Genomic DNA, 22511 nt, shown 5'->3' with positions numbered 1-22511 from the left:
GGGTCCAGAGAGGGTCCAAAGAGGCTCCAGAAAGGGGTACAGAGAGGGTCCCAGAGAGAGTTTCAGAGAGGGTCCCAGAGAGGGTCCAGAGAGGGTCCAAAGAGGCTCCACAAAGGGGTACAGAGACGGTCCATAGAGGGTCCAGGTTCGGTTTTCCTATAAACGCACACACACGAATATATCCGAGTGTTTTTTTTTTAAATAAATACCAAAAATCACACACATGTTTTAGATTTGAAAAGTCTGTCTCTCGCTCGCTCTCTCTCTCTCTCTCTCGCCCCTGTTTGCTGTTTCTTATAATTAACTTAAGTATTTTTAGCAAACAAAAAAAAACAGCAACAACCGAAATATGAACATGATGTCGTCTTCTCATCGTCGTTGTCGTTGTCGTTGTCGTTTGCTGCCGGACAAAGCAAACAAAGTATTTCAATTAAAATCCCAATCTACATAGAAGGCAAAGGAAAATGACGAAAAAGACAAAAAGCAAGTGGCTTCCGTTCAGAATTGATTCCAGCCTGAAAAAAAGAAAAGAAAAACCCAAAACCTGAGCATCACCTGTGCGCTCCATCACGCGCTTCTACTATGACGCGTCTTTGATCCAATGCTCTTTGTTTATCCGTTGGCTTAAATTCATTCATAAATTTTGGACCCCATTGTGCAATAGATTAGGAACAACAGCAGATAAAAGATACAAGATAAAAGATGGAAAGATTGAAAAGGCTGCGGAAGTGCTAATGGGGACAGAGATAGTACTTGGATAGAACAACAAATAGGGTCTCTGGAACTGATGCCGAAGGTGCTGCTGGGAAGGGTCTTTGGAAAAGTCGAAAGTGTGGAGATGCCAATAACTTCCAGCAAAAGATACTCTTCTGAGATACTTCTTTACATTCCCAGAGGTTTTTAGACAATTGAGATACTTACTGGCTGTCGTATACCCTTGATGAAGTTCCTTAAGTTTTCCGAATCGGAACCTCCTGCGATTCGATTTTCGTTTAATTTTACTAATTGTTGAAAAACTTTTACCCAAGATGCCAGAGGAGGCCCATCAATGGTGGCCGCCCTTTTTGCAGTTTGTCTGAAAAGTTTTCGCCAGAGAGATTTTCCGGTTGCCCAGACATTTCTGTATTTGTATCTTTATCTGCATCGCTTAATGCCAATTAAGAATATTAATTTCGTTTGCCCTTTGTGGAGTGGCGGGAGGTGGGAGGGGGCGGGGGGATTGGCTCCATTGTTTAATATTCATTAGCTTAAAATCCTTTTCCCGAGCTGTTGCCATTTCAAGGACCAGGCCACAGTTTCGAAGAACGAAAAGCGAGCACAACGCAGGACTTGCAGATAATTTTTCATTTCGGCTCAAATGGATTTCTCTTCTCATTGGCTTAAATGTGCCAAATGAATGGCTGATATATATTTATTATTTATACGAAAAACCATAGCTATTTCCAGCTGCCAAAGCTCTTTCCTGTGGGCGTTTATAAATAGATCTTTGGAACCCCTTTCCTTTTTCCCCCCCCCTCAGGGTTACAGGTGATGCAGCCACCTCGTTCAAATATTATTATTTTTTATTTATTCAATCATTTTGTGTATATTTTTTGGCAGAGCAGAGCCAGAACCAGAAACACAGAGGAAGCCCGGGTAAAAATATACTTGGGGGGGGGGCTGTGTGGAGGCGGCCGGCTGCTGTGCAAAGTGTCATTATTGAAAAAACGTACAAATATCTCAAGGCTCTTATTGATTTTGTCAGAAAGAGAGAGAGCGATAGTGCCCCTGCCGCCATCCGTGCACCTTCCTTCCAACTAAATCTGAATCTGAATCTCAATCGGTTGTAAAATGAGGCCGACAGAAGGTGCGGGAGGGGGGCCGGCCCGCAGATTGGCGACAGCTTTTGCCTTTCATTGGCAAGAAATATAGACCTCTGGGTCTTCAATCCCCTGCGTCTGTCCAGACCTTCCCACTCTTCAAAGGTGCCATCAAAATTAAACGCATTTGAATTTCGAATTTTAAATTTTTCTACTTGCTATTTTCCTATGCCACGTCACGAGTCCGTGCGGCCTGATCTAGTAGGCCTTTTCGGAACAAAAACCTGCCCTCAAAGAAATACGAAAAATTTTGGAAACATAGTTGGCTCTGGACTGGTTCAATTTTCTATATTTTCGAGCCCAGTCCGGAATTTTCTCAGTTACAGCTCGAAGCCGTAACGAGCAGCATCTAAGTACAAAAATAAAATATACAATTTAAAAACTTTTTTTTTTTTTTTCAACACACAAAAAGTATTTTTCCGGTATTAAAAACGAGTGTTGTAAACGGATCAACTATTGTTGATGACCAGCAAAATTTTGTGAAAAAAGTAAACAAAAAAAAAACTAGAACGTAAGAAAGATTTAGACAAATATTTGTTGGCCAATCAATCAATCATTTCTAATTTCCGATTCGAAAACCCAAAACCCCAAAGCCAATCATCGAACTATGGAGCCGGCCGTGTGCAATCCGCGAGTGAACGTTCAGGGCCACGATGGCAACGATATGTTGAGCGACGACGAGAAGCAAGCTATAGATGATATCAAAGGCATCTGTTTGAAGACCGTCGAGCTGGGAACGAAGCTGCACCGCGAGATCTATGCGCTGGAGGAGAAGGCCGAGCCGGAGCACAATGTTCTGTACGACGAGCGCAAGAAGATCATTGACGGCCTGCGCCAGAAGCACCAGGGGGACCCGCTGGCCAAGAACATGGGCAACTTCTGGCTGCACGTCCTGAAGGCAGCCATCCAGCAGTGTCCGGAATTCGCCAGCACCAATGAGATTGACGACGCGGAAGCGGAAATCCTCTGCCACATAAGTGACATACGCAGCAAGCTCTACACCGAGCCGGAGCTCAAGTTCGATATCACCTTTTACTTTGAGCCGAACGCCTACCTCAGAAACGATTATCTGCGCAAGGTGTACTACATCAAGTGCAAGGCGGACCCTAAAGAGCCGCAGGCCTACGACGGCGCTGAGATCTACCGGACGGAGGGCACAATGATCCACTTTACCTCGCCGGCCCTCAATGCCAAGTACAGGAAGACCTTCTTCTTTAAGTTCTTCATGCCGCCAACTCTGCCCTATAGCAACGAGCCCAACTATAAGGAAATCAACGAGATCTTGAAGAAGGACTTCCGGTTCGGATTCTACCTGAAGGAGAATGTCATACCCAAGGCCGTGTACTACTTCACGGGTGAGATCAAGGAATCCATGGGATCGTCCAGCTCCACGGACGACGAAGATTACGACGACGACGGCGACAACAACAACAACGAGGATGAATCCGGATCGGCGGGCTCGGATAGCCTCGACCCGAACGCGTCCGAGGACGAGAAGGATGATGATGACGAAGAGGAGCCCGAGGATGTGCACGTATACGGGGAATTGCTGGACTCCGAAGACTGGTCCTTCGACTCGGGAGATTCCATGGACTCTGGCAATTAGGTTGCGCTCCTAAACGATACTTAAGCACTTAATTTGTACACTTCCAAAAGACACGGAGTTTTTAAACAATTTATTTGTCACGTGCGGCCAACAATTTCTTTGCCATCCACCCCCACACATCCACACAAACACACCACAAAAAGGATATGTTAAGAAAGCAATTGTTTACCCTGCGATCGAAACAAACACACAAAAAAACCTTCAATGATGCCTGTTCCTATGAAATAAATCATAGCATAAAATTGTATTTCTTTGTGCTGCTTTTTCTTATGCCAAGACCTGAGATTTCTGGACATTCCGCATTCCATTCGTATTGAGAAGATGTCAAAAACCGCACAGCCCACTGCTAACTGAAATATTTCGACAGAGACAGAGGGAGAGAGAGAGAGAGAATGACAGCCAGGGCCTGAATTTTGGTTACATTTTGACCTGCAAGTCATGGCCATGGCCGTCGAAGGATGTGCATTTCATTTCCAGTTGGATTTCAATCAAAGACATTTCCTGTGCAGATGTTTGATAAAATAATTGCCTGTTGCAAGGACATTTATGGGAAAACAAACTCCTATATCGGTGGCTTTTCTAACACGAACACACGCACAGAAAATCGAAACGCAATACAATGGCAGCCGTAATTGGCTTTTCGAAGTTGACAAAATGTTTGCACGAAATTAATTTCCACCGAACGTGGAACTTCGGACCAGCCAGAAGAAACGAATTTCATGGCAAATGAGAATCCCTATGCCTTGTGCCCCGAAGGCCATAGCAAAGGCTTAGGCGGACACTCGAGATGCAGCAAAATGGGAATGTTATTTGATCAACTATTAGCAGAAAACCATTTCAGCATCCTTCGTTCTTGGCAAGGGACTGTGTCAATGCTCTTCGCCAAGACACTGCACTTGGCAAATTGATTTGCCAATCGATTTGCCTGCCACCCCACCAGACTTGCAATTTCTTTTGTGATCTCTTGGGGTATGATTGCAGGCAACCAGGAGAGCAGAAATCCCCACAGACATTGCATCTTTAGATATTCATAATTGGTTTTCGTCATTTTGTATTTTGCTTTAGACAAATGTTACATGGTTACTGGGTTTTTTGTGTGTGTGCTATGGCTGCAAAATTTGTGTATCGCATTTTGCCAGATGTCCCTTGGCAGTGTATAATGTTGTGGTGGGCCCTCGGGCTGCGATTTCCAGCCGCTTCATCGACCTCAAAGAGTACGTGGTGGGCGGTGGCATGCACATCTTTATAGCATGGATGCAGCGGTCCATTACTTTCGACATACGCAGCCAGCAACCGCAGCGTTTCAGCCATCATGAGCAGCAAGAATTTGCAGAATGTTAACATTATGCTACGCAACCCGTTGCCTTCTATGACCGATCGAGCGAAGATCTACAGCGTGTCCTGGGTGATGCCCGAGGGTTGTGTTGATTGTTGCAACATCTTTGTTGCAGCTCTCGTCGCCTTGAAACCATCGAGGACATGGCCTCTCCCGCTCCTGTATCTGTCCTTGCTTCGGGCGTGTGTTAACGTCTTTTCGCTTTGTTTCCGCTGAAATATGTACTATGGCAAGGCGCAAGATTATTAACTGAAGAAATGCTGCGAAACAATCAAAAATTTACCCTTATTCAATGGTTTTTCCTCACTGTCGCCGGGGAGTGCCGCAACGCGTCTCAGGCACGCCCCGACAATTGATTTCAAACTAAATTTGAAAACTTTTTTAAGCCTAAACAAGAAATTTTGATTTTGTGACGAAAATGAAAAATGAAACTTGGAGAAAAGTTACAGCTGTCAAGCTAGAGAGGAGGCCAGACCGGCATCGATCCATCGATAGTAGGAACAAGTACATTATCGAGTACCCAGCTTCAGACCGATGTTTTGGTGTCACCTTTTGTCCCTATCGATAGTATCTTAGCATCTGCAAAACATTTCATATCAAGGAATTGCGTTTCGTAGAGATGGACTACAAAACCTACTCGGAAATAGTGTAAAAAAACATCGGTACTTGTTCCATGTGTGTTCGCAGAACGAGATCACACGAGGTCACGGCACGATAGTGTGCTAGATATCGAGAAAGTATCGAGTACTTAGCTTGAAGCTATCGATGCTTTTACCATTCTACATTTCTCGGCATCAAGCATGCCATGAAAAGCAAAATTTTTGAGACTTCAGATTAGTATAAAAGTCCGGAATCCAGGCACATAGAGCTCATACAGTTTTTGCCTGCCATACGGATCGGTAGCTCTCGGAAAAACCTTAAATTGTGATTTGAACAAATTTTCTAACCAAAAAAAAAAAAAAAGTTAAAGTAAGTGTGAAAAATGGCAGGCGTCTGTCAAAATGGCGGCGACAAATTTTTGTGAAAATTTCATTTACCGAATAGGAAAACCGAATCAAAATGGAGAAACAAGCAGCCGATGTGTCCGCCGTGGTGGCAATTGAAAAAAAAGATGACGATAAGAAGCAGGGCAAAGACATGTTCTCCGCCGAAGAGCACAAGGCCATCAAGGAGTTGCGCGCTATATTCAAGGAGACCATCGACCTGGACATGGAGATGCAGGCGGACATCTACCGCCTGGAGATGCAGTACCAGTCGCGGTACCAGGTGCTCTATGACGAGCGCAAGAAGCTGCTGAACAAGGTGCGCCAGCAGAGCCGCGGCGACGACGAGTCCAAGTCCAGTGGCGATTTGCAGAGCTTCTGGATGCAGGTGCTGAGGGCCTCCTACTCCAAGATCATTCGCCCAAATGATGAGCAAATTCTCGTCCACTTGAACGACATCAGTACGCGGATTTTCAGCAATCCACCTAAGTTCGAAATCAGTTTCCATTTCGATCCGAACGAGTACTTCTCGAACGCTGTGCTGAACAAAACGTACTACCTGAAGTGCGAGCCTGATCCGGGGACTCCGCTCATTTACGATGGCGCCGAGATCGTCAAGACCGAGGGATGCACCATACACTGGACCAAGCCCCTCAGTCCAGAGGAGGCGGCCTACTCCTTCTTCAATTACTTCAGTCCGCCCCTGCTGCCAGCTAGCAAAAGCGACCCCAAATACGCCGAGATCAGTGCGATTCTCCAGAGTGACTTCCAAATGGGCTTCTACCTCAAGGAACGGGTGGTGCCCAAGGCAGTTATATTTTTCACCGGAGAAATAAAGGACTGCCAGAGCACTACCAGCAACTCGGACTCGGATTCAGAGTCGTCGGAGAATAAACGAGCATCGATCGAGGCCTTAGCCGGGAATTCAACCGATGATGACTAAGTGCAGAAACACAAAATACTTCAAACCTCCCATACATATTTCATAATTCTCAAACAAGCAAGTCCAAGAAAGTACCAAATGCCAGACACTCCTTTCTTGGATACTCCATCCACACACACACACACACACACACACACACACACACAGACAACACAAGATGGAGGCGACACAAACAATATTACAAAGCTAACAAAGCAGTGCAACAATATTTCAATGAGTGACTGGCCCCAACACTTATAAACACAATCGAAATGTATTACACAACAATCTGTAAGGGAAGATACCAAATTAACATTATAATAGTTCGAGCGCAAACCTTATTCTTCTTTTGATTTATGATTTGATTAGAATTAACAGTGGGTGCCTTTCGCTTAGGGGAATGTGCTCCATTTAAGTGGCCTTCCACTGCACTGAGGCTATAGGGTGGCTGCTTAGGGGAGCATAGGTCACGTCAATCACAGTCGCACACACACACTGAGACACGCTACATTTGGCCGTAAACCAAGCGTGGATGCCAAAAGTTGGCGCTGTTGGCGCGTCAAAAACAGCGCACAAAACGCGCTCAAAAACCGCACCAAAAAGGCGCGAAAAAACACAGCACGCAAAACCCACCCAAGGGGTTGGTCCTGGGGGGTGCTGCTGGGGCTGGCCCGTAAACGTTGACAATTGACATGGAAAATCTGCAAGCCATTTCGAAAAGCAACCTGCAATTTTCCAGGCCAATAAAAGGGGAATGTCCCTCGTCAACCTGTCCGCCCCTTAGCCCGGAAGCCCTGCACCCTATCGCTTCCTGCCACCCCGAAGAGTCAGATGGACTAACATTATGGGGGGCACGTAGTCCGGTGGGGGGTCCCCTCTTACCTTGGAGAAAACAGAGTGAAAAAACAACCAACAAGAACAAAAAACCGAGTCACATTTTTCCCGTGTATTGCCATCTGATAAGAATTTAATTACAATGCATATAAACAAAATGTATACAAATGTTATTAAGCCCACACGCATGGGCGGCCCCGACCGCTCTGGACACTGGCGGTGCAGGGACGGCAGGGGATTGGTGAGGGGGGCAGCGGAGAGCGGAGAGCGGCGGTGGCTTGATATCCAAATGAAACCCATTTGAATGGAAATGCTTACTCCTCTGTGGGGAATTGTTTATACTCTTGTGGCAAAAGGGATTACCCACGAGCGCCACTTCCTGAAAAAGTAGAAAAATGCAGAGATTTTTTGGCTTGCTTTTTGGTATTTTTTTGTTTGTTTTCAACATTTTTTGACACTTTATTCAAGGGCATACTCGATTGTGGTATTATTTATAGTTATTTGTGGTAGATGAAAGGCGATCATCTAATAAAGAATATTTTGCAGAAGAGTTTTACCTGCATCACTCTTTCTCTCTTGTGGCAGAATAATGCTAAAATGTGTATCGTAATTTAGAACAGAAAATGGCAATACCCTACACGCCGAAACGGAGTGAAAGTGTATAAATACGTGTGTAATAACAAGGCAAAAGCCAAACAAAATCTCCGGTCGGAATCTTTATGCGCCATAATGACAGCCGCAGAGACACGGACCGTGGAATCAACAGCCGCAGCAGCAGCGAAATTAGCAGCGAAATCAGCCAACGAATCGCAGTCACAGAGCCCTTGAAAAACGGTATTGAAATCGCATTCGGGAAAGATTCGGCATCAGCGGAGCAGCAGCAGCAGCAGCGGCGAAAAAACAGAGACAGAGAAATCAAAGCGAAAGAGAGTGGTGTGGAGTGTGTAATGAACTGAAGTGAGATGTAAAGCATTGTGCACACACACACACACACACACGCACACAAGAAGAAAAAGAGTAGAAGAAGACTGAGAAGAAGAAGCAATTGTGCAAGAGAGTGCCATGTTCATATCTTATTTGAACTGCGACAGCCCTAACGCCAACGCCAACGCCAACACCAGCGTCAACGCCAGCAGCAACGCCAGCAGCAATCCATCAGCAGAGCAGCGGGTGTGGGGAATGGAGCGGCTACTGCATGCAGTGCGTGAGGAATTCCAAACGGAAGACGAAAACGAAGAAGACGACGCTGAGCACAGCGACTGCGACAGCAGCAGCAGCAGTAGCAGTAGCTCAGCAGCAGAGGCAGCGGCCGACAGCAGCCAGCCGCTTTCTCAGTCACTGCCATTGCCGCAGTCGCTGCTCCTGCAGCAGCAGCAGCAGAAGGCAGCCCGTCGTAAGCTGCAGCGCAGTGACAGCTTTGAAACAGGAACGGGCATGCCCATGCTTGCATGGACGGAGACGGCTGCAGGTGCAGGAGGTGTAACAAGTGCAGCTGCAGCTGCAGCTGCGGGTGCGGGTGCAGCAGGGGGTACAGTTCGTCGCTTTCGACGCTCCTCGATTGGAATGCAACGAAAGTCGGCATTTCGCCAAAGGAAGCTCGACTCGCTGGGGGCGTGGCGACGCAAGAGGTGAGATGCTGCCATTGAGTGAAAAGCTAACCTCCGAAATGGCATAGCATCCTTAACCCAAGCAAAACCGCATCGCCTACCACAATTAACCCTAGAAAATGTACAACCAATTTTAAGCGCACGTTTTCTTTTTCGTATCTTTCAAGCAGGCGTACCGCTACAGGCAGCAATGCCCGTCGGCCCATACGCATTGTGCCCGATTGGACAGAGAATGCAATTAATGGCGAGCACTACTGGAAGACCTCGTCGGCCTCCGGCGATCTCTGTTGCCTCAACGAGGAGTGCATTGTAAGTTCAGTACGTATTCCATTTCCCCCCCGACCCGAGTATCGCTTGCTTTTTCAGAGAACAACGGATAAGTGGGGGCCTGGGTGGTTTTTCCCTCAATTCAATTAGGGGGAGACGTACATGTGTGCGTAATTTATTTATTGCGTGCTTGTCCGACATTCACGCAATATCTGGCTCCTTTCGTTTACCGTTTTCCCCATTGCCAGTTGGAGGCGTGACATCAGCCCGCATGTCCTGGCCGCAGGACAGCAGCTGCCAAATTGTAACGAAAATGTACTTTATCTTAGGGGCTCATTGTCCTGCCAGAAGTGGGGCTAGCAGTAGTGGGATTGAGTGCCCCATGTCTTATCTCAATCTCCCATTCAAAGGAGACCTCTGTCCGTCCGTAAGGATAATTTTTTTGCGAATTTATTCAAATTTAGACATCACTTTTGGTGTTTGTCCAACAAAGACCACAGATAAACACATATGGATTAAATGTGCAAAAAGTTGTGCCAGCTCAAAGTGAGTTTTTCATTTGGAAATAACATTAGCAAAAGGAGAATTCTATGTAAATTGAAGGGGGACCAAACTTCCACGAACAGTTACTGTAGGTAAAGCCGATAGTTCGATACAATGTCCGATGCGCGATAAACTCCAGCTCTAATCGAAGGCTTATCGAGGGGGTTTGTTTTGCTTGGAAGGCCACTAGTACTTGAAGCTTTAAGTGTAATACCTTTCGACTTGTGCTTGTGGCTATTTTGCAGAAGAGCGGCCAGCGTTTGAAGTGCTCCGCCTGCCAGCTGGTAGCCCACATCAATTGCATTCCGTATGTGAACGAGAAGCCGACGCTGCTGTGCAAGCCCACCTATCGGGATGTGGGGATCAGGCAGTACCGGGAGCAGACGACCACCCACCACCACTGGGTGCACCGCAAGATGGAGAAGGGGAAGTGCAAGCAGTGTGGCAAGGTTGGTATTCCCGCCTTTTAGTAGAGTTGCTCCCCTAACTATTCAAATTAGAATATTATGTTTGAATCCATACCGCAGGCGGTTCAGAGCAAGCTATTTGGCTCCAAAGAAATTGTAGCTTTGTCCTGTGCCTGGTGTCATGAGATCTATCACAACAAGGACACGTGCTTCAATCAGGAGAAAATCGGCGAAGAGTGTCGTCTCGGTAAGTTTATCTGTATCTGTATACCCCTGTATACCCTGTATCCCTTGTATCTATACATACCTATTCCTCTCCTGCTTTTTCGTGCTTTTTCGTGCCGCTTTTGCCCCACAATGAACTTCCACGGCCTCCTGCCCATTGTCCTTTGATTAATTACGTGACGTGCATGCAAATAAATTGCGGTCCGTTAGCTTAATTAAAATGTGTGCATTAAAGCCGTATGCCTAACCGCAAAAAAAAAAAAAAAAAGGAATCCAACTCCAGCTCCGGCTCCGGCTCGAACATAACCCTTTTTTGGGCCTTTGCTCTGGCAAATCCTTGTGTATCCTTCTGTCTGGGCTTCAGTTCCAGTTCAGTTTATGGCCCAAATGATAATAAATTGTGGCATTTGTATGTCCATTTCTCCAGGGGTCTGTTCTACTCGCCATCTCGATGGGCATTGATTAATTTTGTGGGACTTTAATCAACTATTTATCCTTGATCCATGAATGATTAAGGAGCACTTTTTGTCGAAAATTGTCTAGAATAATGATATTCTCCACTTCTCTTGGATTGTTGTGCTTTTTTCTTTTGGTTTATTCCCATTTCAATTCTTTTGATTTCAATCTCAATATTCAATATCAATATTTCAGCTTTCAGGAATGTACAAACTAAAAAACACACACACTTCAAACTGCAAGTAGTTTTTCTTTTGTGGACTTTCCATACCATTTTCCACGATAAATACATACAAGCTAGAGAGGTCCTGGGCAATATCTCAACCTCAACTTCATTCTGTCAAATGTAGGTTTAATCGTTTGCTTGTTTAAGTTTCTCCTTTGCCTTTGGCTTAGGATCAGGGCAGGGCAAAGTTTAACCTCGTTTCAGACTTGTCAAAGGAGGCAGGCTACTTCTGCAGGGACCCGGACCCAGATCCTGGCCCTTATTTAACTTAAAGTCGAGTTAAAGACTCCTCTCAAGGCTTCCACCTTGAAATACTCGCACGTTCCACCATAAAGTGTCTCAATGAGCATCTTGTTAACACACTCTCCGTGTGGCAGGCCATCCCCCATTACGCACACTTGCCCCACAGACCATAGACACAGCCATTGCTAGTGCCACTGCCACACGAAGATGGAGTCAAGACAACGCGCAAAAAGAAAGGAAAAAGAAAACAATTACCCCGGAGAGTGGGTTGCCACTGCCACTGCCACTGACTCTGCTGTGTGGCCTTTATGCCCCACTGGCCACTGGCTGTGGCTGTGGCTGTGGCTGTGGTATTCATAATTGCTCTTTGGTATGTCGCTTATGCTGGGGCTTACCATAGCTACTGCTACTGCTGCTGCTGCCACTCCTGCTCTAGCGATTGGATGGAAAAGGAAAATTGAATTTAGTTGCTTGGCAATCCTCAAGCACTTTCCACTCAATTAGCCCAGCCAGGGCCTAAACCCCGAATGAACGTACATCTATCCATCTTGGCTTACTCTGTATCTCTCTCTCTCTCTCTGTGTCATCTACTCCCACGCTCTCCGCAGGCAACTATGCACCGATTATTGTGCCGCCATCGTGGATTGTCAAGCTGCCGAACAAGGGCAACTTCAAGTCCTCCATTCGGGTAAGCAACAAGAACGCTGCCACCGGCTCCTCCGCTGCTGGAGCCGGCGGTGGCACTGCAGCTGGCGCACCTGGCGGACCCGGCGGACCCGGCGGTCCCGGTGGCAAAGGCAAGAAGCAGACCCAGCGCCGGCAGAAGGGCAAGGACGAGAAGAAGGGAGAACCGCGCGCATTCATCGTGAAGCCCATTCCATCGCCGGAGGTAATACCGGTCATTGTCTTTATTAATCCCAAGTCCGGTGGCAATCAGGGCGTCAAGCTACTCGGCAAGTTCCAGCATCTCCTGAACCCACGCCAGGTCTTTGATCTAACGCAAGGAGGTCCCAAAATGGGGTAAGTAGTACTTAAGAATTTCAAGAATTTCCCACGCAGAGAATCATCCAGGAACAGCTGTTTTTAAGCAGGGCAATGATGGAAAGACGGATCGTAGATGCTATGTTCAGGACTTAAACTTAACCCGATAGAAAAATATATATAATATAACTTATAAAAAAACACTTCTCCAACGGGGAGAATGTTGATAGTCGTGTGGGATTAGAATAGTAGACACCACCTTAGGGTGGCATATGATCCATAGATGATATAGTGTACGCTATACTGGATAGTATGTTAGGTATTCCTGTGTCCAATGACTGTCCTTAGTCGATAGACTCTTTCCTATAAAGTTTTGCGAAGAGAATGGGAGCGTCAGCTCTTTTTCTGTTGATGTCCGTGTGCCCTGTCTAATGACTGTCCTTAGGCTTTAGAGTCTTTCCGATAAGGCCATATAAATATGGAGTATTAATCAGAATTAAGTAATCAATATATGTAATCATAATCCCATATATAAACACCATTTGTAAGCTGGATTAAGTGTAAGGAAATACCCTCAACGATATTTCACATCTCCCGCCGTCAATCGATAGTTTTAGACACAATCGATACATTTCATTATAGAAAGCTTCGATCTGTGCCAGCTTTGGGCATTGTAGTGCTATAGCTATAGTCTTTCGTTCATGCAAATCGGTATTTAATTGTCATTTTTGCATTCTCATTCGTCCCACCATTAAGTCTGGACATGTTCCGCAAGGCGCCGAATCTTCGGGTTTTGGCCTGCGGCGGCGATGGCACCGTCGGCTGGGTGCTCTCCGTCCTCGATCAGATCCATCCACCATTGTCGCCGTGCCCGGCCGTCGGTGTGCTGCCGTTGGGGACGGGCAACGATCTCGCTCGCGCTCTCGGATGGGGCGGGGTAAGCAATCTATACCCAGTGATACCCTCGATTGCACTGTCCTTATAGTATTTCTCCTGTCAGGGCTACACGGACGAACCGGTGGGCAAGATCCTACGCGAGATCGGGATGTCGCAGTGCGTCCTCATGGACCGCTGGCGCGTCAAGGTCACGCCCAACGACGATGTCTGCGATGACCACATGGACCGCAGCAAGGCGAACGTGCCCCTGAACGTGATCAACAACTACTTCTCGTTCGGGGTGGATGCCCACATCGCACTGGAGTTCCACGAGGCGCGGGAGGCCCATCCGGAGCGCTTCAATTCGCGGCTGCGCAACAAGATGTACTACGGCCAGATGGGGGGCAAGGATCTGATCCTGCGCCAGTACCGCAACCTCTCCCAGTGGGTGACGCTGGAGTGCGATGGGAATGACTTCACCAGCAAGCTGCGGGACGCCGGCTGCCATGCCGTCCTCTTCCTGAACATACCCAGGTGCGAAAGGAGAATGAGCTATAGATGGTGTTCGATTAGGCGATCTAAACACTTTCCCTTTCCGCAGCTATGGCGGCGGCACCCACCCGTGGAACGACTCGTTCGGGGCGACGAAGCCCACCATTGACGACGGCCTGATGGAGGTGGTGGGGCTGACCACCTACCAGCTGCCGATGCTGCAGGCGGGCATGCACGGCACCTGCATCTGCCAGTGCCGGAAGGCGCGCATCATAACGAAGCGCACCATACCGATGCAGGTGGATGGTGAGGCGTGTCGCGTGAAGCCGTCGATCATTGAGATCGAGCTGTTGAATAAGGCGTTGATGCTGACCAAGTGCAAGAATGGACGTGGCGATGTCCAGTGAGTGATATCCAACGGACGCGGCCTGTCCACCACTAAACCCTTCTCTAATCACAGAGTAAATCCCCTGGAGAAGCTTCAATTGAATATCCTGCGCATTACGATGCAGCAGTATGAGCAATACCACTACCAAAGGGAGATGCTCAGTAAGCTGGCGAACAAGCTCGGCCAGATCGAGATCGACTCACAATGCGATCTGGATCATGTCCGCAATATGCTCAACGCCAAGTTCGAAGAGTCCATCACCTACCCGAAGGTATCGCAGGACTGGTGTTTCGTAGACGGTAAGTCCTGCTCGAGCCTCAATCTAAATAGCCCCACAAATAATCTATGAGTTCATGTTTCTCATTTCTGTCTCTTTTCCGTTGAAAGCCTGCACTGCAGAGCACTACTTCCGCATCGACAGGGCGCAGGAACATTTACACTACATCTGTGACATCGCCATTGACGATTTACTCATTCTGGATCACGAACTCGCCACCATGCCCCAAACACCCGACCAAGAACGCTCCTTTGCCGCATTCTCGCAGCGTCAGGCCCAGACAGAGCGCCGACAGATGGACCAGGCCCAGGGCCATGCACCAGGCAGCACCGGTAGGCTTCTTCTGTTATCTGCCTGCTGGCCACCAAAGCAACAGCATCAGCCACAGCCACAGCAAGGGCGACAAGTGGCACAACCAGCGGTTGACAACAGTGTTGATGAGCTACCGCTGCAAGAGCGGCTGGAGCTCTACCAGCGTGAGGTGGCCGCTCAGCTGCCGTTCATTGATAGACGCATGTTTTGCCACCTCCACTTTCGCAAGAAGCGATTCCAGCTTTGAGCATTCGGAGAGGGGATGGCTGTCTCTTCCTTTCCCGACACTCCACCCTGACTCCCTGGCTCCCTGGCTCCCTGTTCTCTTCTGTTTCATTTATCTTCAATCGTCATCTGTTATCGCGAACGTTGTGTTGTTGCACGTTTAGCCACTAACAAAAAGAACAGACACTTACATAGCACATAGTACAAAAAACATACAAGCACCCACTCGTAACACCTCCCGATATGTCAGTGTCTTAAGGAACCGAATACAGCTTAGTCCTTGCCACAATAGCATGTAAGTAGAGCATTAAATACGAACCAATCTTTCTCTCTCGATTACTTACGATATGGTATATAATCCCGGCTTACATTAACAGTTAACCGTAGCAAGGACCAAACCGTATTCCGGTCTCCACACCACCTCCGGTATACCTTCGAACAAGATATCCCCAATATCCATACACACTAGAAACCACACACAATGAAACCCCCAGGGTAGGTTATGGCTCCTCTCTGGTAGTGGATACACCGATATCCGTTTGATCTCTTTGTAACTGTCTATATATCGTACTTGTCGATAGCGATATATGTACGTTCGATCAGTCTGTTGTTCGACTAATCGATTATCTGTTTGAACTAGTTATCGTTGAAATCTATCTACTTATCTTGAAACTTATTCTTTAAGTATTTTTTTACAATTATATTTGATTGATGATTTGACTTTTCACTCGTTCGATTGGTGTACTAACAATTTCTACAACTCTTTTCATCGATCTATATCGATACTTGTCGATTATATATACGAAAATTCCACTCACAGACGAGGATTTACAAATTGGCTCCAAGCCCATCAAAGTGATGAAGTGGAAGAGGTAAAAACGAAGCATTCCCTCATCGATTCAGCATTCGATTAACATGCAATCAATCATTGATGCCCAAAACGAGCGAGATGGCACTACAAAAACAACAAAACAAATTAAATCAAATCAAATCAAATCGATTTACGCATCTCTATCTCCATCTCTATCCAATTGGCATTACCATAGAGATGCCATCTCGCTTTTATTCGCTCGCCTCCGCTCCCACCACATTCCCGGATGCTTTTCTCCCACTTTCTGTGTTACATTTTGTTTGGTTTTTTTTGAATTAATTGATTTCATCATTTTTGTGCATGCAGCAATAAAGATCGTTTGTTCAGTTTCAACGAAGATGTTTTTGGTTATGGATTCAGGTATTCTGTGTATCCTTTATCCTATTCCTGTATCTAACTTTAATTTGATTTCAACTTCTTTTCTGCCTAAATGTCTGTCCCTGTCTGTTGTGGCCTTCTTCTACTGTACTACTGCATATGTATACCCATTATATCATGACGATCAAAACGATATGTGTATCAACGAATCGGTTCAATGGGAACTTCAATCAAAACAAAACTGATGCCTGAATTTTCTTCTTGTTCTATTTTCTCTCTACTCTTTTATGTGCACATAAAACACCATAAACACACCCACATACACCCATGAATATATATTTATGAATAACAGCCCTATACTGGAACAAACTTCCGATGCCATACTACTAGCAGCCCAAAGCGGTGATCTCAATATGGTAGAACAACTATATCTTCTATATGTATCAATATATGTATAACCTCCGTAAAACCCCAAACCCAAACCCAACCCCACCCCTACCCCCATTGTGTATGCAGTTTGTTGTATCCTGCTCCTAGTCCACCCCCCAAATCGTTGTGCCATGTGTTTGGGCCGCTCACTCATTTACCCTCTCACCTATCCTTACAGTTACGTGCACTACATGAACAAGGATACTCATTGCAGTCAGTGAACAAGAACGGAGAGACGGCCCTGCACTTTGCTTGCAAATACAACCATAAGGACATTGTGAAATATATCATCTCATGTGCCACAAAACGCATCATCAATATGCCCGACAAGGACCAGTAAGTAATCGAAGAACAACCAGAGCTCCTTTGGAATCCCTTGCCCATTATCTACCGAAACTAATCATTCTCTCCTTTGTTTCCACACTTTGTAGCGGACAAACTGCTTTACATATCGCCGCTGATACGACTCGCAGGGAGCTCTGCGTGATGCTGGTGGCCGCCGGGGCTAGTCTGCAGGCACGCAATGCCGAAGGCAACACCCCCATGATGGTGGCCTTCAATCGGAATGCCAACGAGATAGCCACATATTTGGAAAGTAAGGATGTGGAAGCGGTTAAGGATGAGAATGAGGATGAGAAGGACAGCAGCACCATCATCATTGTCTGGCCGCCGCCGTCATCGTCCATGTAGAGCAACCGCTAGACTGTATCGGAGATCCCAGTAGATGTTAAAAAAAAAAAACACACACACAGACCGTAGAAGATTCACTTGACCCCACATGACCCTGCTTTTAGCGTGTGGCTAGTCCCGACTAGACAGATACCCGACCAGATCATTGAACACTGATTTTAACACTGACAATTTCTCCTTTCTCTGCCAACGAAACCAAACCAAATCTCACAACTGTGAAACGGATATACTCTCAATCTCTATACTATTCTATTCTACAATCTACAATCTACAACCTACTCAAATACAAATACAAATACAACAAACATTCCATCAACGACGCTTCGGACCTGATCTTAACTGATCCTCAGGTCAGGAGCGTTTCATGCATTTGGAGGTGCAGACCAGAATCTAAAAGGAAAGCCGCTCGCTGACAAAGAAGACGGATTCTCTAACGAAAAGGGTTCTCTTTGGAGAACATCCCATCCCAGTAATCTAAACCCACACTTTTTTTTGCTAGCAAGTAATCGCGGACATTCGCGGATAGATCGAACAAATAAATCTATTTATTAATAACTAAGCAAACAAAAAACAACAAAAACAAAAACATTACTTAGCAAACAAACTATTCAATAATTTATTCAAGCAAACAAAAAACCAATAAAAAAAACCAATACCAAAACCACAAGCAAATGCAAATGCAAAGGTAAAGGTTAAAGGTTAAAGGTAATGGAACGGCAAGGAAATCAAAGAACAGTTGAAGAGTTTTAGGCTATTTGTTCACTTTGAATTTAAAATTAAAATTAAACAAAAAAACTTACTTTATTCTTAAAATTAAATTAAATTAATTGTATATTTAAATTAAATCAAAACTTTGTGAGAGAAAATTGGCAAATTCTAAATTCGAAATTCGAAATTTATTTGTTTTGTCACTTAAGAAATCGATTAATAATTTTATATTAATTAATTAATGATTATATTGTGATATCTAAATTTAATTGAAACGAAGTAACGAGGCAGCCCCAATTTATTGGAGAGCTGACGAGAGCAGAACGAGAATGCAATGGAGGAATAATGATATTATTATTGTATGCGAAGGCATTTGCTGTACATAAAAATTAATAATCAAGTGTATGCAAAAAAAAATTACACAGAAAACAACCCACATACACACACAATATATACCCTCCACATATATTATATCCATATATTGATGTGTATTTGAAAAAAAATAATATATATATATATAATATTCTTTTGAAAAATTCTACATAGAAATTAAGGAAAAAATGGAAAAATTTTGAATCTCGTGTCCGAGACTCCGCGACGCAAGTTGTGGACGGCACAGAGTCAAAGCAGCAGCAGCAGCAGCATTCTAGTAGTTTGAGTCGAAAAGAGAGAAGCTCTACTCTAAAAAAGTATCTGAGTATCTTTTCTCACTCAAAAACATCACACACCACACACCCACAAAGGCAGACACACAGACGGACAGACGGACGGACAGACATGCTTTCTTATAGAGATACTCTTTTTAGAGAAACTTATGTAGTCCCAATGCACACTTTTGAATGCACAACCCAAACGCTTAGGTCTTAACCTCTCTATCTATCGCCCAACAGCATTTCGGGCTAGACTTTCCCCATCAGGCTAGAGAAACGAAAAGAAGGATGTGACGACACGGACAGCGAAAGGACAGAGTGGAAGGGGGGGAAAGAAGAGCCTTTAAAGACATACAGCCTTAGGCTCAATTTGATTTGCGCAAAAAGAAAGGGGAATCTCCAGTTTTGAGCAATTGAAATTGGGTAGAAGGCTATATCCTATATGCTATATGCTTTATTCTTTAGCGAAACACACACACAACTAGAACAATGAACAAACTTCAATAAATTAACGTCGTAATTTAGGACATCACACATATGTTTAGCCAATATACTATACCATATCTATGTAGTACTTTAATATATAGTATACATATATATCTACTCAATGCATATTTTATCCAACAAAGTTATTTATCAAAGATACCAATATATATTATATAGCCATTAATCAGATCAATATAGATCCACACACACACCACACACATATACACATAACACATAAAGATACATAAGCTACATATGCACTGTAGATCGATTAATACTTCCTTTTTCCTTGGTAATTCTTCGTTTTTTTTTGCAGTAGCTTCCAGTAGTCAAGACGCATTCGGATGTCAATTAGGTTTTCAAAATTAAAAGAATTCTATTCTCCCATTTTTTGGCATAGAGAACCTCTTACATATAACTAGAACTAATAATAATAATAATACTTGAAACATGATACATGATAAAGGGTAAATCTCACCATCAATGGATAGTTAGATGATGGCTAAAGGCACGAGCACGTTATAGTAGGGAAATACTTGCACGAGACCTGACAAAATGCATCGCTGCTATCCAACCCCAACGAGTGCGGGTGCAACGAGAGCATTTTGCCCCATGGTTCCTTGTGTAACGAGTGTAGTTTGTAGAGTTTTGGATTTCACATATGTTTGTATAGTATGGTAGACACAGAGAAACACCCAATAGCAATACCATTACTAATACCAAACCAATACACATCTCATGCGGAACGCGGCCGACTGAGAAGCAGTGCGATTTGGGCTCCGGTTTCGCGAAGGTAACGCAGTCCATATGCCCAGTAAGTCGTCCACCCGAAACTTGAACCACAAACCGCCGCTGAGTCGGCCGGTGGATGGAAGGCATAGAGCGGAAGTAGACGGATTATATACTTAGAGTGTAATCTAGGAGCCACGCAAGACAAGTCAAAGTCAAGTAAGGAATATTTAGCAAATGACAATCTAGAGAATTAGCAAAACGATGGAAGGAGGGGAAGGCAGGAAGGAATGGAGGCAGCAGGAAAGGATGGAAGGAGTGTAGAGACGTTTGCTAACCCATACAGTGTACTGGGGTATATAATTTTCCGTATAGGCATTCATCTGAATCAATTAAAGATGAAATTGTAGTTGGAGGAGGAGGAGTAGGACGAGGAGGATATAGTGTACAGGATATTGAAGAGGAGGCGGAGGAGGAGGGTGAGCGCTACCTAGACGTGTGCTAAATACTGAAACTCTCACGAACTGAAGGCAAATGCCATGCGAAAGGTCGATCGATCTCCGATCGGTACTTTCACAGCAGCGGTTCGAGGAGTAGAACTACTGGGTCCAAGCCAAAACTAAGAATATATTTTCGTGCATTTTGTAGAGTTGAATACGAAACAAAAACACACACAACACGAAAACGAGCCACGAAACAACACTCAAGACACACACACGGAATACAGATACACACACACACATACACACACACACAGTAAAAGATACAGATACAGATACAAAATTACACCAAAAATGGAGTGGAATTTAAACTGCATGATGTGTATATAACAACTATAGAGAAGCTATATATATATATAGATATATGTATACATATATATTTTTTTCTATTCATATAAGTGAAATTTTTGAACAAAAGAAGAATAATGGAGAACACATGAAACGCAAGTCTTATGAAAACCTAGCAAGTAAGGCAACCGAAAAGCGATCAAAGTAACGATCAAAGCGATCAAAACGATCGAAATTTTGATGTTGATGATGTGACAGTAACCGAATGAGCGGGGCCTAAGCAGATGCAGAAGCAGGAACAGATATACCTTAATGATATGCCTAACTGTACGAGTTACAACCTACTATAATATAATGATAAATATAATAAAGCAGAATATATACTTATTATATATATTGTATGATACGATGACATGTTATTTATTTTCTACACCCCACTGTACAAAGGATACTTTTACTGATTTCCCAATTCTCATTTGATTTCTCATTTGATTTTTCCATTTTTCCATTTCATTTTTATGAACTTCCCTCTGAAAGACACAGCTACACATCGAAGCGAAAGACAGAGCGGAGGAACTAAGTAGTTTTGTCCCTTTCCTACCTTAAATTTACATATTTATATATATATTTATCGTGTATCTATATTTATATTTATATGATTATATGATCTATGATTGCAAGTCTGAAAAGTATTTCTATCGAAGAGTTCTAAACTGCTTAATTGTTAATTTGTGCTTCGAAAATCCTATCCACTTAATGGCCACTGAGAAGCACTGTAAATTACAAACAAAAACAAACAAACAACCTACAATACAATACACAACATACAGAATAATCCTAAACTGAATAAATAAATATATATATATATATATATATATTATACAAAACTTATATACATACATATATACCATATACAATATATACGAATATACATATATACGAGTATATATATGTATCTATATATATTTTTTTTTGAAGTAGAGTAGTCCCATATCGGACGAGAGCGAGGAGCAAAACAAAAACATACAAACTGCATACAAAGAAAAACTAAAAAAGAATTACTAAGTACGATATGCACTGCAAGCACTGAGGAATTTGATTCAATTTTACTTAAGATTACGAGAACGGGCGAAATTGAAATTGTAGCATTAAAACGAAAGCAGGAAAATTACATACATACATATAACTCAAAAAACTCAAAATTACAACATTACGGCATTACCATAACGATTAAAATTCATTTTTCGATATACGATTTCGATTCCGTGAATATTGAGAGCGTGGCATCATTTTTAGAGTAATATTGTTGGGAAAGTCGTGAACGCGTTGTTAGATAATTTTGAGACCGGATTGGAACTTGGCTCTGCAGCATTGGCATATTACTTAGATCTCTACACAAACAGCAAAACACTTACCCCCACCCCCACTCCCACCCCCACCACTACCACTACCACTCGCTCATACCCCGCCACCCAGCCCACTCATTGAATGCAAAACAAAATACATATATACATACATGGATATATAACAAAGAATATGAATATCTCTAATGTACCAATAAAAGTAAGATACCAATTTTCGAGTAGTCTCTGCAGTCCCCCGTCCCATAAGCACCATAGATCCCCAAAAAACCAGAGCTTATCTATGTATAACCCTAAGTCCCTCATTTATACACCAAAATTGTAAAAATTCCAGATACGCAAAAAGATAAAACCAACCTGTACTGTAAAACTTTTTACTGAACTTTGTTCTTGAACCTCCAGCTGCATTTTATCTA

General features: G+C 44.1%; 3 protein-coding genes and 1 long non-coding RNA gene across 24 annotated transcripts in view; 3 read left to right on the top strand and 1 right to left on the bottom strand.

Annotated features, from left to right (window-relative positions):
- Positions 1-21143, top strand: part of rdgA (retinal degeneration A) — a 118619-nt gene extending 97476 nt beyond the window's left edge. For 2 of the 21 annotated variants that reach the window (XM_015186387.2, XM_002134241.3), the window contains 14 exons: positions 9318-9465; positions 10203-10406; positions 10458-10611; positions 12123-12534; positions 13252-13432; positions 13481-13905; positions 13973-14266; positions 14324-14550; positions 14639-14860; positions 15886-15937; positions 16243-16296; positions 16607-16670; positions 16862-17019; positions 17115-21143. In XM_015186387.2, coding sequence (XP_015041873.1) covers positions 9318-9465; positions 10203-10406; positions 10458-10611; positions 12123-12534; positions 13252-13432; positions 13481-13905; positions 13973-14266; positions 14324-14550; positions 14639-14860; positions 15886-15937; positions 16243-16296; positions 16607-16670; positions 16862-17019; positions 17115-17373 — 2854 coding nt within the window. In that variant the 3' untranslated portion in view covers positions 17374-21143. Of the gene's footprint in view, positions 1-8570; positions 9169-9314; positions 9466-10202; positions 10407-10457; positions 10612-12122; positions 12535-13251; positions 13433-13480; positions 13906-13972; positions 14267-14323; positions 14551-14638; positions 14861-15885; positions 15938-16242; positions 16297-16606; positions 16671-16861; positions 17020-17114 lie in introns of those variants that run through there. The other 19 variants (XM_015186386.2, XM_015186383.2, XM_015186393.2 and 16 more) reach the window with 18 other exon arrangements.
- On the top strand, positions 2182-3670 carry LOC6901605 (nucleosome assembly protein 1-like 1). Its single transcript, XM_002134239.3, has 2 exons — positions 2182-2370; positions 2453-3670. The coding sequence occupies exon 2, from the start codon at positions 2467-2469 to the stop codon at positions 3463-3465; it is 999 nt and encodes a 332-aa protein (XP_002134275.2). The 5' UTR covers positions 2182-2370; positions 2453-2466; the 3' UTR covers positions 3466-3670.
- On the bottom strand, positions 4499-5270 carry LOC117184800 (uncharacterized). Its single transcript, XR_004470276.1, has 2 exons — positions 5085-5270; positions 4499-5025 (listed from the first exon to the last, which is right to left on the bottom strand). It is a non-coding gene; the product is annotated as an uncharacterized lncRNA (long non-coding RNA).
- On the top strand, positions 5651-7047 carry LOC6901606 (nucleosome assembly protein 1-like 1). Its single transcript, XM_002134240.3, has 2 exons — positions 5651-5770; positions 5846-7047. Exon 2 carries the CDS (start codon positions 5861-5863, stop codon positions 6725-6727), a length of 867 nt encoding a protein of 288 aa, XP_002134276.2. The 5' UTR covers positions 5651-5770; positions 5846-5860; the 3' UTR covers positions 6728-7047.
- Positions 21144-22511: the final 1368 nt, after the last annotated feature.

Source organism: Drosophila pseudoobscura, chromosome X, assembly GCF_009870125.1.
Source record: "Drosophila pseudoobscura strain MV-25-SWS-2005 chromosome X, UCI_Dpse_MV25, whole genome shotgun sequence".
Classification (NCBI taxonomy): domain Eukaryota; kingdom Metazoa; phylum Arthropoda; class Insecta; order Diptera; family Drosophilidae; genus Drosophila; species Drosophila pseudoobscura.
This window is presented reverse-complemented; position numbering and strand designations above follow the sequence as displayed.

Coding starts and splice junctions, on each gene's coding strand:
- LOC6901606 (XM_002134240.3), top strand. CDS start 5,861: ATGGAGAAACAAGCAGCCGATGTGTCCGCCGTGGTGGCAATTGAAAAA.
- LOC6901605 (XM_002134239.3), top strand. CDS start 2,467: ATGGAGCCGGCCGTGTGCAATCCGCGAGTGAACGTTCAGGGCCACGAT.